The sequence below is a fragment of the Parasteatoda tepidariorum genome, chromosome 6, assembly GCF_982258835.1.
Source record: "Parasteatoda tepidariorum strain Cologne lab strain chromosome 6, Ptep-v5.0, whole genome shotgun sequence".
Taxonomy (NCBI): Eukaryota; Metazoa; Arthropoda; class Arachnida; order Araneae; family Theridiidae; genus Parasteatoda; species Parasteatoda tepidariorum.
The window spans coordinates 60068282-60087368 of record NC_141760.1 but is presented as its reverse complement, the minus strand read 5'-3'; the positions used below and the strand labels follow the sequence as shown (position 1 = coordinate 60087368).

Below are 19087 nucleotides of genomic sequence, written 5' to 3'. Positions count from 1 at the left end.
CCATTGGTGACCTTGAAAAAAACCTCACGGTCTTTCCCCCAGTTTTAAGGTGAGTGTGGGTGGCAAGTAATTTCTAATATAAGAACAATTTTCGTTGAAATTTTTTAAAAAACTAAGGTTTTTAAATACCTTATTCGTTATATGCTATAATAGGCATTACTGCAATTGCCAATCTTAAGCCTGGAAAAAGTGTGAAGGGAAGTTACTTAAAAGCATTCTCAAAACCATTTTTTAAAATTACCCAGTTATCTGGATCGGGTTTGGTCAGGATAATTAGAACTATACTGTATGTCGTAGAAAAATGAAAAAGAAAGTTAAAGGCAGTTTCTGAAATCATTAGAAATTCTTTTGCGACTTCTAGCCAAATAAATATCCTCATGTGCAAATCAAGCACGTTTCTATCAGTATAAAAAAGAAAGAAAAATGCATTTAAACGTTTCTTTAATTGTCTTATTGTAGACCCATAGTGTAGAAAATAATTGATAATTACAATAAAGTTTAAGGAACATCAAAATTGTTTACATTTTTGGCGATCCCTTCTGCGCGTCCTGAATTGCTAATTTGAGTCGTGCTCCACTGTTTAAGAAATCCTGATTTTAAATATTTAAAAAGATGTGATATAATTTTTAAAAAAAATCATACTATTATTTTGATGAGTAAAAGTTTTATTTGTAGTATTAACACAACTGTGGTATAACATGGTATTAACACAACTTTTAAGTAAAACGATAGAAGTTTTTTTATTTTTTATTTCCAATGGCAAAGCAAAAGTTCTCTTGCTTCCCAATATCTTGAGGACTCAGTGTGTCCACATAGAAGCAGGTGGTCCCTGCCCAATTTCTCTCCAGATTTACAAAGTGGACAAAAAGGCGTGGTACGAAGGCCTATGCGGTATAAGTTAGCAGAAAGACAATCGTGGCCTGTATATAAGCGGAAGGCCGGAACTGCATCACGTCTTGGTTTGTCGGGAATTAAAGAAGAACTTACATTTCTCCAACTTTTCAAAGCTGTGCTAGTCTGAAGATCTTGCAATGAGTTGGTTTTACATAAATTTTTAAGGAACAGTTTGATTTTCCAAAAGGAAGTTGCCGTATTTGGTTGTTGTAGCAAATTGGCACCTTTTCGGCAAGTAAATCTGCCTGCTCATTGCCCCAAACACCACAATGGGCTGGCACCCACTGGAGGACTATTCGTTTTCCCCTTAAAAATAAAGACCTCAAGAAGTTTTGACATCAGGAAATCTCAGGTATAAAGGGACGTTCATGTGAGCTTATTGATTGTATGGCCGCTTGTGAGTCCGAGAAGAGAACTGCATTTTCAAATTTGTATTGGAGGGCCAGTAACTGCTGTAAGGCCGTACTCAAGACCACTACTTCTCCATCAAAGGCGGTGCCAATGTATCCTGCTGGTACATAGAAAAAGAAAAGTGTAGAAAAGAATATGATAGAAGTATAACTTATCTAAAATAACACAATTTAAACGTCTTCAAAAGTCGTATAATTTATTTCATGCATAGAAATTCTACAGCTATTTCATCAATGGAGATTGAAATAAATTAAAAATGAACACTTTGGTACCACTGGATTAGATGATAACCATCATGTAGTTGGAGGTTATCTGGACCTGTAACAAAAATTTTAATTGAAAAAAAAATCCATAAAATCTTAGGCAAAAAATATTTCTAACATTAAGTACATTTAAACTTCCACATAAGACTAGTCAGTGAATTTACTCTTTTCAAAGGCTTTTCTTATCATGATGGGCACTTAGTACATTTTCAAGTACATAGTTTACAGTAACCAACTGCCTATTATATATTTTTACAATCTTCAACAGGAATGAAGTAAAAAAAATTTTATCCAAAAAGAGTTTCAAATTAATAGTTTATCTAAGTAAAAAGGAAAAACTGAAATCAAAAGTTGTTGAATTACCAACGAGAAAGGTGAGATTAAGAGGAAACTGAGATACATGAAATATAATACGAAACACAAAGTTTCATCTGAGCAATCAAATAGGTTTTGATGCTTTAACCCCACTATTCGCAATAGTGATTCATATGATTTTTATTAAATTTTAATTTTTCTTATTTAAATACTATCTTACGACCAAGGCACATGCCTTTTTGACAATGATTCTTATAAAGGGCGGTGATTATGCAACTTAATGTGTATAGTTCGATGTGTATGTCTCTCACTAGCTAGTATTGAAAATTTATTTGATTTGCAAATTATACAAAAGTATAGTGTGGCTTTTAGGAGAACTCTGGACACCCGTCTCGCGTCGTTGCGGGTACTATGGTTACGAGGAAAGGTCACTTCGAATAGGGATGTGGTCTGAATAGTTTTGTCTTAATCTTAGCGTAGGTCGTCGTGAGTCGACACCTTCTTTCCTCCATTTCACCCCCATTAGAAATGTGCTCTCGCTTGTTACCATAGCAGCAGACAGCCCCAGACTTTCTGTCTGGAGTTCTCCTCAAAGCCGAACTATAATTCTTATTTATTAGAGAATGCGGGTATATATTATTTAGTATTGTTTTTTTCTTTTGAATTTATCCCTCCAAAAATGTTTCGTTAAATTGGGTTAAAAATTTGAGTGGTGAATTTTTCCCCAATAGGGAATTTTTAGCTCATTTCTTATGTAAGATAGAGTTGTTTCCTACAGCTCTTTAAAATGTTATTTATTACAATACATGACTTAGTGATATTTCCTTCATTGTAGCACTGTAAATAACTCGCAAAACTGAAGACGTTAGTTTATGTTTTGTTATAGTTCAATGTATGACAAAAGATAAATGCATGGTTAAAATCTTTATTTTCTACATTAATTCATCTATATTAAATTATATTCTTTTAACAGACTTGATAAAACGTCTTTAAATTTTCTTAGCAAAACCTTTAAAAAATAGGATTAATGTAAATGTTTCTTGTTAAATTTTTTACTTGAGATTAAAACCACTATTTTTAAAGGTATATCATACTACATAATAATCCAAATTTCGAAAATAAATGAAATCAAACGTGCTACATTTGTCATGGATTCATATTTTTTTCAATGAGACTTAAATGAAACCACTGTGGACATTTTCGAACTACCTCCACTATCACGTGTCTACACGAATTCTACTATGCTTAGGCCTTATGCAGGTTAGTTGAAACTGTATAGGTCAAAACTCAATACGAAAAAAGATTAAACACTATATTATAACATACTTACACCTTTTGTTGAAATTTCAAAAGTAAAATATGACAGTAAAAAAAGTAAAGAAAAATTTGAAAGTTACTTTTGCACCCTTGAAACCTTATATAAATTTCTACTAAAATACTACACATGGAAGAGTATATCGTTGTTGTTAATTTATGATATTTCACACGGGAGATTTGACAAATAAATAAAAAATATTCAGGATGTCCTTATCTTCTCTTAGTAATGGTTGGTTGGTTCTAATGCCATTTGCCACACGGGCAAGCCTGCTTGGTGAAAACGAACAAATTTAAGGCAGAGTGTGTGATTCTTGTCTTTCAATGGCGCCATCTATGGCCAAGAATTCGACTTCTGCCACATCGTACGTCACACCTGTTTACAAGGCGGACCCATTCATACATCCACAGATCGTAATTTTGACCTGAATCAGAGAACGATCAGTCTCCAATCCAGTACCCCCAGAGATATTGATTTGTTATGGGAACATGGAGGACTTTGCGACTCGACGGAATTTTAACGTGCATCAGTCACCAACTACCCGGGGAATCTTCGGTTGGCGAGGTTCGAACTCTCGGACATGAACCCAGCGCCCTACAGACCAAGCTATCCCGACCTTCTCTTAGTAGTTAAGTAATTGATTAGATTTAAATAGCGTTTTTGTTTTTACTTGCTTAGATATTAATTTGAGGTACCTTCTTTTTTATACTTTTTTTGACAAATTATTTATTTAAGGGTGATAATTGATTACATCTGTATATTTAATATGCATTTTTATATACTCCACTTTTAGTGAAATCGTCTTTGAGTACTCTAACAAAAAGATAAAATTGTTTCACCAACCTTCTGGGACAAGAATTAAAGCTGTACTTGTGTTGTTCTTGTAATATGTTAACCAGAAACGTCCTTCTTCAGGATCTACTGGAATGCCGGCTATCTCATACACATACATCTTTCCAGATATTCTCTTCCATTCGAATCTAAAACAAACATTTATATAAATGTTACTGTAAAAGCCTAAAGTTTGGTACATTCAAGGTTTTACCGGTAAAACCGATTATTAACTTAAATGGCTACCAGGTCTTGCCTCAAAAACTTAATAAAAGGCCAAAATGAAATCATATTAAAGCATACTTTGAACTTTTGTCAAGCCACTCTGGTAAGAGCTAGATTTTATCCGTTAAACCTAAGATTTAACAGGCTTCAGGTTTTTACTTCAGGTTCCAGGTTGTCATTTAAATCATGTCGAAAGTTCCGAGGTTTCGTCGCTAGGCCTATATAAATATATTTATAGTAGCCTATAGGAGTGTGCCTCGCTGAGCAGTGTCTGGTTGTGATTGCAATAGTGTTCTGATTTGCGAGTCTCCTGTGAACCGTTTGAGGTTTCGAAGACTGTGATATGTTGTGTACTAGTCGGTTATTCGTGCTCTAATTGAGGGTTGAAAATTGCTTAATTTTTTGGAAGATTCTACTAATAAAATTTTGGAATCTTAAAGACTGTTTCATTCATCTCCAATCAACACGAACCCCTGTGTTCGGTACAGTATTCAATAAGTATAATCATTTGTGAATTTTTATAAAAGTTATTTTGATTTAAAATAGATATTTGTGATAAAATGACTTGTTATAATAAAAAAACGTAAAAATTTGAAATTTTTTTTTTAACCTCATATAAACCACATTATTTTTCGAAAGACGTTAGATACTGATTATCACTGGTGATAAACTGTATTACGAAAGTAATGTGCTTCCCGGATCTTGCCTTGGGTCTATTTTTTTAAAAAGTGATTTAAAGTTTTGATTAGCGATAAATTTTGTTAGCATCATTTACAGAATGATTAAATTATTATTATGCAGAACATCAGTTGAAATTTGAGCACTCAAGCTAATCGGACAGTGATCAAAATAATGATAGCAATAAATTTTATTTGATTATATACAAATTATGCCTGAAGAAGTCGAGAGATAATCGATACTAGCTTTACCATCCTACACAGATCACTTAAACTAGTCGAAAAGTAATCTAATTTTAGATTGTCAAAAAATTCTTTTTGATAATAATAAGGCCATAAAATCAGCATGTAAATGGCCAGAAAATAATTTAAACTTGAGATGTCAGCCAACAAAAAGTTCCGTTTATAATGTAAACATTTTAACTATAAATTTCTTGTAATAATAATATGGTGATAAATTCTTTAAAATGCTAGTAAGTCAGAAAGTGGTCGGAAATTTGATCATTGTTAAATACATTTGACAAATGTTTCGCGATAAATTTTACTTGCAATAGTCGTAAAATGAAAGCAATTTTAAAATTTTTGTGCTATGGTTACTTTTAATTGGGCCAGAAAATTTTAATTATCGATACATTTTCTTTGACGATTAATTTCTGATAAATTCTTCTGGTAGCGGCCGGGAAATGAATGATTCTTGCACTGAAATCGGGTACGAAGTTTCGATACCGTTTTGAATACTCTAGCTAGTCGGAAAGTTATCTTAATTTTGACTGAGCGTTTTCATCGACACAAGCATTCATCTGTTGAAATTCCATCGAGTTAACAAAAATTTTATGTAATAAAAATGGAATTTTTTTTAAGTTCAAAATATTTATTTAGGTGATAAAAATAAATTAATACGTAAGCTAAAAGTTCTCAACACATGGGAAGAAATTAAGATTGAAAAAAAGGCGTCGTCGAGTAAAGATAACCATTAGATATCGCTCTCTTTCACAGCCCCAATGTTTCGGACAATTTTGAAGCTATCGTCGTGGTCACTAAAACGCAAAATTTTCCCTTGCTTTAATAATAAGTTTGTCTCGACTATCTATTTTTATTAACACAAAAACAATCTGTCATTGCAAATCACATCTTACTTGTATTTGGATTCGATGTTTTGAGCTTTCTGCATAATTTCATATGCTGTTATATTTTCTGGGACTCTGAGAGAGAGTGTGTTCTTGATATCTTCCTTGTCTCCTATGATCAATGAATACTGCACTTTGATCATTGCTTCTACGATGTCCGAAATACCGCTACCTGAAATACGGTTTTTTATAAATTAAAATTCATTAATGTTGATTTAAAAGAAGGAAAAAACATATTTGATAAATTAGACTTATTGACATTTAACATGGGCAAATCACATATCATATCACAGAGCTAGTCAGAATCGGAGTATGTACCGATTTTGATTAATGTTCCATTCGAAATAATTTCGATTTTATAAGCGTCCAGTTACTTAACATATTGTCTTAGTAAATTTAAGCATATTTATCTTCAACATATCGTTGTAATCCAAATGAGAGATTGCATTTGCTCTCCTCATTTTTACCCCATTTCATTGAGAAAATTACTACACTGAATTTTTAATATTTCAATTTACTTAATATTTTTCCATTACAATTTTTCAGTTACTAACTTAAGCTAAACTTGGAAAAGGTGTCTTTCCATTCATACAGTATTGCGTAATCACCACTCTTAATGAAGTAATAAAATGTGTATTGCTGCAAAGTAGAGTGACTTTAGGACCCTTTTTGAAGTTCCATTAAGATATCTCGTTTAATTTTATGATGCAAATCTCTGGATATTTTACAAAAGATCTGTACGACTTTACTAAAGTGGGTAAGTGGTAATCAAAAAGTTATTCTAAATGGTAAGGATTATTAGATCTTGGTAAAGAAGGTTAGTTAGTCCTTGTTCCATCATCAGCGCGCTATTTCATTTATCTTAACCCTTTTCCACTGGTTTAAGTTTTAGCCAGCTCTCTCTTTATTGAAGGACAATTTGTGTCTTCATTACAAAATAAAAATAATAAAATAAAGTTGCTACTATTATTATATTTTTTAATGTACTAAACTGGTCAATCCAAAAGTTAACTAGTAAATAAACCCCATTATTCAATTTTTCTTAAAGTTTGATTATTAAGAACTTACCATCCCTATCTTTTCTAGGGTTTCTTGAACAGTCTGTGTAGCGTATATCTAGTAAGGTTTTTCCATTAAGAATCGGTAAAATGTAGTAAGCAGCCATCGATCCGAAATCAGAGGTGTTTAAATGATTTATCAAAAATCTTGCAGCTGGAAACACAGAATCAGAAACATTCGACTGATTTGCAGAATTGCTTGACATCAAAGCCTATATAAAACAAATTGAATGATAAAAATACAAGTATTTTTTTTTATATTATAGAATAGTACTCTAATTTCAAAATCATCATTTCATTTTTAATTGTTTACCTCATCTTCAAGGATTTTCTTAAACCATCGACTTTTTACACCATTCAAATGCTTCAAGCAATCTTGGTTTGTATTTTGTTAACGTGTAATTCTAATTATCACTCACTATTCTTCTGTTATGCTAACTTTCCACTTGATAAGCGTTTTATTTATTAATTTTTCAATAATTATTGTTTAACTTTTGTTATCAGAACAAAATTTACCATAATTTTTTTTGTTCGTGTCGTAGTCGTGGCATAGATTAATAATCGAAAGTAAGGGCCCAAAAGTTTTGATTTTGGTCCAATTCTAAAGTTTTCTCTTTCTCCAACTTAAGCTTGACTGCCACCTTGATTCTACTGAAGTGGTGGGGTTAAATGGTGAGAAAGCTAAACTTTAGCTCTGTAGACAAGTTATGTATCGTGTTTTCTATGTATACCTAACCCAAGTCGATTGATCTAAAAGTTTGGAAAGTACGAAAACTTAATGTATAAATTAGAGTATAATTTATTTTGACTTGCATCATTTAAACACATAAAACTCTTATCATTTTGAAACTTATAAGTGTATCAACTTCATTTTGATTTTATTAGATTTAGCGTTATAAAACGCATAACAAACAATGTTCTGTTTGCCAAAATTAAAAAGAAAGACGGCTTAATGGTTATATGTGAAAAAATTGTACTTAATTTTTATTCGCTTTAATATACCTTCAGTAAAATAAAAGGAAAAAATATTTATTCTATTGAAAGTTATAGAATTTTTTTATGTATACCTAAGCTTTTATGTCACGAAGTATCAAACGATATTTCATGTTAGAACATTTTTATAACCTAAGAAACTAGATAGTTTTTTTTCTACGATAAAATCTTGCATTTATAATGTTCTGGCTAATATTTTTGAAGTTATAGAGACATTTATATAACTATAATAGGGATGTTACGCTCGCCAAACTACTACTTTCACTATTCCTTTCCGATCGCTTCACAATCTGGGCTTTTTACTTATGGTAGTGCAACACATAATTCGAAACTCTAACAATTGTTACCAAAACGTAATTATGTCAGATACAAGGTGTTCTATAAGAAACGACTTACAATTGCTATTTATTAATCTTTTTTTCGTAGTATATCAGAATGGTCATTCAAATTAAACCGGTTATTTGAAGTGTTTGATGAAGATCAAATGTAGGATGTCCCCATGGTTTTTATATTTTATATCCGTCGTTGAACAGCCGACTCAATTTTGGGATTACGACTACTAATATTCAACTCCGTAGCCTTGTAATTTTGAACCAATCCAGAAGACAATGAAACTCCTGGATCAGTACCCCCAGAGATTTTGATTTGTTATGGGAACATGGAGGACATTGCGATTCGATAGATTTAACGTGCATCAGTCACCATTTACTACTCGGGGAGTCTTCGGCCGACTGCGATCGAACCCACGAACTCTTGGACATGGGTCCAGTGCCCTACCAACCAGGCTATCTCGGATTATTCCCATGGTTTGCTAAATTGAAGAGAACAAAAATATTTTGGATAAAATTTAGCCCGCTTAGATAGCTCCAAGGCGACCATGTTTTTTAGTACTTACGCTCTTTTCGTGATAAAATTTGATTTTTGGCACTAGAAAATACTCCTCAACGAGGCAAACGGAACGAATGGAGATATTGAAAATTTTAATACAGACGAAAAATGTTTGACTGTGTATTTTGCCCACCCGATAAAGACTGTTTCTGAACAAGTGTTGGTAAAATACCTTGTCAAATATCTGTCGCTTTCTTTGTTTTATGAATATTTCCTTCATTTGCTACTAGGAAAACTATATTTTTAAACCAAACATGGGTTTATTATCATTATTACTTTTATAAGAGAGCCTAAAATAATGGTCAGTTGAGGAGCAATTTATTCTGGTTAAATGTTTTACCCTACATTTTTTTTTGTACTTCCATAAAACTGAAGATAGCCATGTGAATAGTCTTTCATTTACCACCTGGAAAACTTACCGTAACAAAGACTGAAATGCGCATAAGTGGAAAAAAATTTTTTCATTGATAATTTATTGAAACGAGGTGAAGGCTCAAGTGTTTGAATTTTCGACTGCGCGAATGTATATTTCACTACGTAAATATAATAAATAATAAACTTTTCAAAAAATAAAAAAATCCAGACTCCGTTTTTAATCGAGCTGGACCTGTCATAAAAAACGGTGAAATTTTATAGTAAAAAAAAAAGAGTGAAAATGTTTAGTAATTTTTATTTTTTATTTATATAGTTAAATGCAGGCAGAGATTTAAAAAAGGCTGTTTTTTCATGACCAAATTACCTTATTATAATTATGTAATCTCGAATTGTGTCGGTAAGAGATAAAACTTCCAACAATGAGGAAACTCCCAAATAAATTTTAAAAAAATACCTGAGTGAAAATAGCAGTAGAATAGATGTTTCCAAAGCTTCCATCCGTCTGTTGTTGCATCTTTAAATGTTCGAGTGTTTCATTGTAAAGAAAGTCAAAATCCTCCTTGAATGCTCCTTTTATTTTAAAGCTTTGATTTCTTACGCATGAAAGAGCCATTAAGCCTAAGGCACTGATGTCTGCAATTGCAATAATTCATGTTAATCTCGGACCATTCAAAACTCTCAAAGAAAAAACTACAAAAACAAATTTTGCTCAATTTTTTATAAAATCGCAACTATTAGCGTTGTTAGAAATAGTGCTTTACTTGCCGCCACGAGTTGGAGCAATACTTCACTTGATCATGTAAAAATAATTTTTAAAAATGATGATATTCCAAAAAGGTAAAGAATAAATTAAATATGTGTATACGCAAAAAGATTACGAATTTTGTCATAGGTGTAAAATAACTACAAAAAATACGTTTTTATTCAGCATGCATGGATGGAAAAACTACTTCAGTACCGAGAGGAATTACTTCAAGCTAGAATTTTTTACAAAGAAAAATAAAAAGTTTTCTTTCTTATTTGATAAAATTGATGTTATTGGAGATTGTTTTCTGCAATTTATCAGTTATATTATTAATTGGGTACATAATAGACTACGTCACAGGTCTTGTTATTCTAAGTAAATTTGCCCTCAGAAAACGGTAGTATCTGCCAACCTGTTTTGTTGCTATATCAACATGTATACGTTAAAAAGAGTATTTTATAAGGAAGGAAATGTTATTCGAAATACTCTACCCTCCATGCCCCATTAAAAAAAAAAAAAAAAATCAAAGTGTTAGTAGTAGTGTTTTTCCCATCTTGTATCCAATTTTGATTTTAAGGATTTACAATAACTCATAAATATGTTTTTGTTTAAAACTTGCTTATATGGACCGAAGTTGTTCTTCTGTTGTTCCCACAGTGGACTGACCGTAAGACACGGTTCCCAGTAATAATCCCCGAAAATTGCAGTACTGGCTGCGTGCGGTCAGTATGCCGACAGATTACCACTTTGGTCTGTTTGCGAAGGGACCGAAGGCGTGCGTATCGGCCCTCATTTGTCATATGGTGATCGACTTCACGCGCTGGTCGTCGGGCTACCAAACCGGGGGAGCCACCTCCTCCGCAGAGGATTAAAATTTGGATGGCATTCTTCGATTCATCCTCAGTTATGTTAATAATATAGCCTCCAATAGCCAATTTTTCAGCTTTAGTGTGACGTAAATAAAGTACTACTTCTTCCTCTGAAACCTTAAATTGTATTTTTTTACATACTATCATTCCGATCATTATATTCTCATTGTTTTTAAAACAAAAATATAGTTTTATAAGAATTCTATTTTAAACCACGCTTACCCGAGCTGAAAGGATATTCCTCATTAACTTGATGCTCACGCACAGACCACAAAAGCTTATCAACTTCTAGGTAACTTAAGGTTTCATTTGCATTGCACAATGCAATATATGCCAGTGGACTTCGTATCATTAAAGGCTCATCAAGTTTTTCTTTTGCCATCTTTATGAGATCATAGCCATAAAATTTTCTAGGGTTGTGACAAGTCACAAGCAAACTGTTTATTATTTTAGCTAGTTTGTTAAGAGTTACTGCCTCTGATTTGTTCCTGTTAAAAAAAATTGATGGTTAAAGGGAATAATTTAAAGAAAGGTAATGATTTTACAAATGAAAGACATGCTTACCTTTTTTGAAGTGTCTCCTCAACTTATTGCTATTAAGTTGAGAAGATTAATGAAATTTTTATGTTTATGAAATTATCAATGATATTATTGATAGTTGTAGTAAAAGTAAATATTAAAAGTAAAAAGTAAATATCTAAAGGTAAATATTATATCTGTAGTAAAATAAAAGAAAAGTCATCTACACCGATTTTAAAAACAGAGTTAAGGGAATATAATTTTTTTTCGCTAGGGTTTTTCTGATTATTGTTCGCGACCTTACGCTAATGCTCACCTATAAGCAATGAGTGGTTGCTTCTAGGTGCCCCGAGGCTCAGCTGATTCATGGCGATTTGATTTTTATATGAGGTGAGTTCTCAAAGCTGTCATCTATCATGAGCCTGTGAAGCTGCCACGTATCTAATGACAAACCTCGGCTATGTTGATACTACAGTGAACTGTAGCAACAACATAGACTAGTTGTGACCGCGTACAGTGCTGCATTTGGTGTCGAAAATGTATAGTGCTTAATGGTGCAAACTTAGATGAGCTGTTGTTTGTTGTAACACAGTATCAACTGTATTTATCTAGTACGCAATTTGTACACACGATGTTCAATAAAAGTTCCCAATTAATTACTTTTGTGCCCTTTCAGATCTTCTGTCTCTGTTCTGCTAATCACTTTTCCTTGACGTTTACATAGTCATTGCTTCGTATGCAGTCCAAGGACAAGCACCATTTCTCGAACAGCATTTAGGTGTCACCAATTGTGATTTGTAAACACATATCCGTTGCTTGTAGAGAAATCGGTTCTCGATTTTTGAATGGTTTAACCCTTTGACGCAGATGATTCCTTTTATATATCTTTTTCTTAGGCTCTATTTACAAGCAAAAATACATTTTGGTATTTTTTAATTATTACAAACAGTTTAACAGTTACTGAAGAAATCTGTTAGATTATCTGAATTATATTTGTACTAAAATGTAAAATCCAAAAACAGTTTCTTTCATTCAAAAATTTATTTGACTTATTATTAGTTATTGAAAAATTTAAAAAATTTATTCAAAAATTTATCAATAATTGATTTTTTAAAATAAAGAAATTTCAATGATGAATAACTGTTTTTCTTTAAGGAAGGATTAGGAGGACCTCTTAGGAGTAACTGCAAATAAGTGTAAATTTGAAAAATTATTGTTTGGAAGGTAACTTTAACAAAATAAATAAGTAAAAAGACACCGATGTTTCATGCTGTATTTATAACCATAAACTTTTAAAAGTCTAAATATAATATTTTTTACTTATTTTGACCTAAATTAATACAAAATAATGAAAAAAAGTTTGAAAAATATGTTTCATAAAAATTCTGATGCTATAGAAAATTGGCGGAAAATACCACGTCAAGGGTGAAAAAAGCATTTAGATAACCTTCAATTGATTTATGGGAATTTACTATTGAATGTATTTCATTTGGAAGTTACATTATTCGGCTCCAGTCATTGAGATTCTTCTCTTGCCTGTTCTCGGGATCTTATGGTATATCACATAGCTCCTCTAAAAAGTTATCACAACAATTTGGAGACCCCTGTATATTAAGGACAGTGTTTCCAGAACTCACATGAAAATGCATGTTAAGGACAAAAGATAATACCTGAGTAGTGCTACAGACGACTTGAGGTCGACTTGCTTAATGAGCAGCTCTTCGAATACACGTGATTTGGAAAAATTCAAGACACCACCTAAATGTAGAGCTATAACCGCTTTATCTATGTCGTCATGCCATTTTAAAGGAGGCAAAAGTTGCTTTAACATCCTATTGAAGACCTTTATTCTCGCTTCTTTTATTCCTTCAACAGTCTCAATTCCAGTCACTAGAAATCAGTTTCAGTTTTTTGCAGTTATTGTTTTTTAAGTCAAAACAGTTATTTTAAGTCATAACAGCAAAGCATAATCTCTTGTAGTAAATGTGCAATAAATGTTTTAACATAGAAAAAAAGTATTCTTAAAAATCTGAGCTATTACCTTATTGCATTTAATATTATCATCCTCATTGGAAGGCCAATCCATACAGGATTTGCGGCTTTATCAATGTTCAACTATCTATAATCCGTATCCTTGAAATTTTAAACCCAGGCCTAAAACACCTGCATTAAGGAATGGGATAAATTCTCTTTCGTGAAAAAGACTTTTTGAGTGAAACTAACACACGTTTGCGTTATTTGGAGTGGACATGCAATTTTTATCCGACGATTTCATTTACATCAGGCATGGGATTAATAGCCATTCTCACTGCATTATTAGGATCCATATAAGTTGCATTCGAACATTTAATTGCCCAAAAAAAATAATAAAATGCTATTTTATTGATTTTAATTATTATGATTAAATTTTTATGATTATTATTTAGTAGGGAGGGGTTCAGGAGGAAAAGGTAACGACATATTTAAGAAATATTTTTCATCATTAGAATCTAGACAAGTTATATTTCGACATTTAAGTGTAAAATAAAAAATAGCTAATTATTATTTAGAAGGTACCTAAAACTTATGCTTTTAAGTGGTGAAAGGTAAAAATTCTACTCAGAGGAAATATGAATAATTTTTTTATTGCTAGAATTTGTAGGAGTTATTTTTCTGCATTTAATTGTTTGTTACCACTCAAAAATTATGCATTAGAATTTTATTTATTAAGTACCTAAAATTGAAAGTTTTAGGAGAGAAAGAGAGAAAAGCGCTCCCAAGTAGGAACTTTTTTTCTTTCCATTGCTGGATCCCATAAGAGTATTTTTCTAAAGTATCAATACTTTATAAATTTTTTCATTAACCATACTTTCTTTTAATAACACATACGTTTATAAATTTATTGTTATCATTATAACCATATAGAATTGGAGAGGGAATTATAATTGACTATATATTATCAAACAATATGTACATTTTCATAAATAAATTCAAATTTGTACCTTTCGAAAATTCCAATCTAAAAGCTACTTCGTGGGCTATGCACCAGTTGTATTGGTTATTTACTTCCAAAGTAATTCTTGCGTCTCCTCTTATTGTTATTGTTTGATCCCAATTGAATTTTGATGGGTAAAATGTGTAGTTGAAGTTATTAAATTCATCCTCAATTGTCAAGATGGCCCTTCTGTTGTCCTGTAAAAAATACATTCCCGAAATTAAACTTCATTTACTATAGAGCGGAACATAACTGCAAGTTGTACGGAATAACGTGTAGAGGTTTTATGAAAACCCAAATAATTTGTATAATAATTTATAAGTTAACATAAATTCATTAAAAAAATGAAAGAATTGTACTGAATTTTGACATTTACTATCACCGAATTTAGTTAAACGTATACTTTTACTGAGCTCAAAAAATGAGAACTTAAGAAAGAAAATAAATAAATAAAATGATATTATTATTGCATTTCTTTCAAGGATGTGGAGTAATTTCTCTCAACCGTAGTTGTATAAGTTCGTACTTGGTTTAGAATCAAATTAAATTCACCATATTTTCAATGAGATATTATTAATTAACTAAATATTTCTCCTTAGATTAAATAAAACTAATTAGATTTGGAATTTTCAGTTATCCTTAAGGATAAGTTCCTATCCTTAAGGATAAGAACACTTATCCTTAAGGATAAGTGTTCTCTATTTACTCGCAATAAGCTACCGGGATGTTGTTGTTTCAATGACAATAATCCACCAATAGTGCATTAAAAAGTGTTGGGTAATCTCTTTCTCAGTGTTTGTCAGTCCTCAACTGCTGGCCAGCAAACGGCCTCTGACGTTTTGACAGTAGGCCAACCATTATGTTTCATACAGGTAAAGGTGACGGCAAGCGTACACTGACCTAGCGTTTCAGCTGCGTGCTATTAGGAAATTTTCAGCTCTGGGCCTAGAGATTTATTTTAGCTGTGTAGTAACCAAAAATTTATAATACGGGTTTTCCTATAACTGTCTTGCATTGTTTGATATGTTTTTTATTTTCTTCTTCAGAAATTTTTTAACTTCATCGATAGGAACAATTATTTTTATTGTTCAATTTATTGTGTAACTTCTGGAGCATATAAAATACAGATACTGAAGGTTTAACCAGGGTCGGACTGGTCATAGACCTGAAAAAGCGATCGCTTCTTGGCCCTCAAAAAAAAGTGGTGGACCTTCCTTAAAAGTGAGGCCCTCTAAATCCATGTCCTTTTGGAAAAAAAAATCTATATAATTTTAAAACATATTTTATCTCAATTTGTTTTGTTATTGGCATTATGACTGAAATAGAATATTTATTTAGAACATTATTTAATGAATAAGTCTTATACTAGGGAAGGGGGGGAAATAGAAGAAGGAAAAACACTTATACCCAAAATGATACTTCCCCTTTGCAATAATGAATTATGAAACAAAAACAATAACGCTTTATTATCATTTACAAAGGATATTTTATTCCTTCAAGGGCCCCCTAATTTAAGTGCCCCCCTGGGCGCCTAACTTCCAGTCCGACTTTGGGTTCAATTCTTTATTTAAGTTTCTGCAGTGACTGTCGAATTTATATTATCCTGACAGAAGATATTTTTTCGATTTCTCAGGTACAGGTCTCAACATTAACTTGTGAGTTACACATAATCACAATACTTCTCTGTTTTATTTTGTCTGCAGAAGAAGCTCGTAAGAGAAAACTCTATAATTCCACCAGTTGAACGTTTGCAATCACTCTTGAATAAAGTTTTACTTTATTCGGATTAGAAATCTTAAAACTGAAATTAAAATATTCACTTAGCCTAAAGTTTGTTACCACTTCTTATCATTTTCATCATCCTTTGGCTTAAAATTTAATACAGGAAAAAATAAAAATAATAATTAGGGATTGAAAATTTGTATTGAAAATCTTCAGATAGGAAAGCCCTCGCACGCGCGCATCGATTTAAATTCCTGAGGAAAAAAAATGAAACTAATTTTGTAAGATGCTGAGCAGAAATAAGTGAGTAATTTTGCTTCGTGTTCTCAAAATAATTTATCAGTATCAATAATGAATTGCGTAGATTAATGATAGATATAAATCTAATTTAATGGCTTTTAAAAATATAACTCTAATAGTTTAATATAGTTAAGTAATGAATGGGAGTAAAATATCCGTGACTTACAAAATAAGGCTGTCCAGTTGTTCTATAATAATGCTCATAACTTATTGTTGTCTGACAAATGTCTTCAGTTCTTAAATCAAACTGAGCTACTTTCATGTACAACACGTAATCTTCACCAACAGTTAACTCCCAGCATTTACGAAACCGTGTGTCTCTAAGGACATCTGTACGTTCTTCAATAATGTCTGAATCTTTCGATACGGAATAGCAGTTATAACATTGTACAGTGCCTGAAAAGTTGTTTTAACTCATATGAATAAAATGCAATCAATTATATTTCAACAATAAAACAATATTTTACTTATAATTTCAGTTGATAAATAATTTTAATTGAATTAAACGGAACTATTAAAGAAATAAAGTCAAAGAGTGCAAATCTCTCTCTCTCTCTCCTTATATATATATATATATATATATATATATATATATATATATATATATATATATATACCTAACTATTAAAAATTTTATGGAAGAATATTTTGTTACGTTAATCGTAACGAAATGAACGGTTAAATAAATTTGAAAAATAATCAAACTGCATTTGAAGAGAAAATTAAACTTAACTAATTAAAGTTAAATTAAATGTGTGACACAATAAAATGAAATAAATGCAAAGTAATTTTACACGTTATCGATATATATATATATATATATATATATATATATATATATATATATATATATATATATATATATATATATATATATATATATATATATATATATATATATATATATATATATATATATATATATATATATATATATATATATATATATATATATATATATATAACGATTAACCTAATATTAATATAACAGCTCAAATTAGAAACAGTAGTTTTCTCTCTTGACTTAAAAAAATTTCGAAATGAATGATAAGATCCTGGTAACATCTAATTCCTTTTTCTTATTTTATTTTATTTTATTATTTTCCGCATCAATTCAAGAGCGATCTTAGGAAATAAACAAAACGAGAAAGATAGTGAAATTTCCTATTACATTCGGCATATAGTTAAAAAGTAAGAAAAAATTCACTAAAAAAGCACTTTAAATTGCAATAAATTTCAAACAAATTCGATCCATTCGGTATTTTTTATTACAAGTTTAGCAGTTTTCTCAAACTAAGTATCGAATGTTAAATTTTTTTTATCCCACACATTTTTTACACAACGTCGTAATTTCAAGTTTCTAAGTCTTTTAGTGTTTGCGTAGCAAAACAACATGCAAGGTAAAGTTACATACCTAAAACAGCGGCTGCAGTGCCACTTGAAGCATTTTTAATATATAGATAGAACAGGAAAAATAATTTGTTTTACTTCATTTCCCGCATTGTAACAGAGATCATAGCGGATGCATGATTTTTAATGTTCGAAAATAATTTAAAACTACTTGCAGTTTTGAACTTAACCCAGGAGACAAAGAGAACTCCTGAATCAACTATTAAAAGATGGAGATTTCTTTGTTTTTTTTTTTTTTTTTTTTAAGACACGAATCCATGCTTGCGTTTCACTGAGAGAAAAGCTAGAATAAGCATTCATTGTGTAAACGATTTAAACCCAATTTACCTATTATTTGCATACACTGGTTCTATTTTAAAGCACAATTTGAATATAAAAACTTTTGATCAAGTTTGCTCGACATAATGATAAATATTTGATGTTTTGTATTCTGAAAAGCTGTTAGTCTATCTATCGAAAAAGCTGTTAATTTTATTAATTTGTCATTATAAGCAGTTTTTGAAGTTTAAAAAAAATCACTTTAAAATTTATCTTTAAATGACCAAAACAAATATAGCAAAAACAAGATTAGTATCCTCACGGGTGCACACAGATGAATTGACTTACTTATTGTTAATAAGATTTCTTAAAATTCGAGTAATTTTGTTAATTAGATTGTAGATAATGATTTAAAATTACTCAAGATATTTCATTTTTCTGAGACTTTTAGATCATCATGTAGATTGCTTTTTTTTAAAAAAAAATCATCGAAATTATCGAATGAAATTTTTTTTTTTTATAAAGTGGCTTTACTTACAGAAAGTAAAAGTTAGTCCAAATAAAACTAAAAACAAAATAGGTAATATCTCCATTAATAGCATAATATAATTTCTTTAAATGCAATATATTTTTGAGACAAAAAGTCTAACGTCTTCTATTTTGAAAGCGAATATCACAAATATCCGAAAAGCCTCTCAAAATATTATCTTATAAGTAGTTTTATCACATTCTTTAAAATATCTTATTTACCTCCACAATTGAGTTGTTTATATTAAAAGTGGTGTAAGTACCTTTCTTTTAGAATGAAGTTAGTCGATAAATCATAACCCTTCCTCCTGGTACAAAATACTTTCAGTGAAGAAAAAAAATAAAAAATAAAGGAACATCTTTTACTTAAACAGCCTCCACATGCTCATG

General features: G+C 30.9%; 1 protein-coding gene across 1 annotated transcript; it reads right to left on the bottom strand.

Moving 5' to 3' along the window:
• Nucleotides 1-1481: 1481 nt before the first annotated feature.
• Nucleotides 1482-18866, bottom strand: LOC107440553 (uncharacterized protein CG3556). Its single transcript, XM_016053509.3, has 10 exons — nt 18708-18866; nt 16668-16897; nt 14487-14676; nt 13176-13395; nt 11209-11474; nt 9827-10005; nt 7127-7328; nt 6068-6230; nt 4042-4178; nt 1482-1623 (listed from the first exon to the last, which is right to left on the bottom strand). The coding sequence occupies exons 1-10, from the start codon at nt 18769-18771 to the stop codon at nt 1556-1558; spliced, it is 1719 nt and encodes a 572-aa protein (XP_015908995.1). The 5' UTR covers nt 18772-18866; the 3' UTR covers nt 1482-1555.
• Nucleotides 18867-19087: the final 221 nt, after the last annotated feature.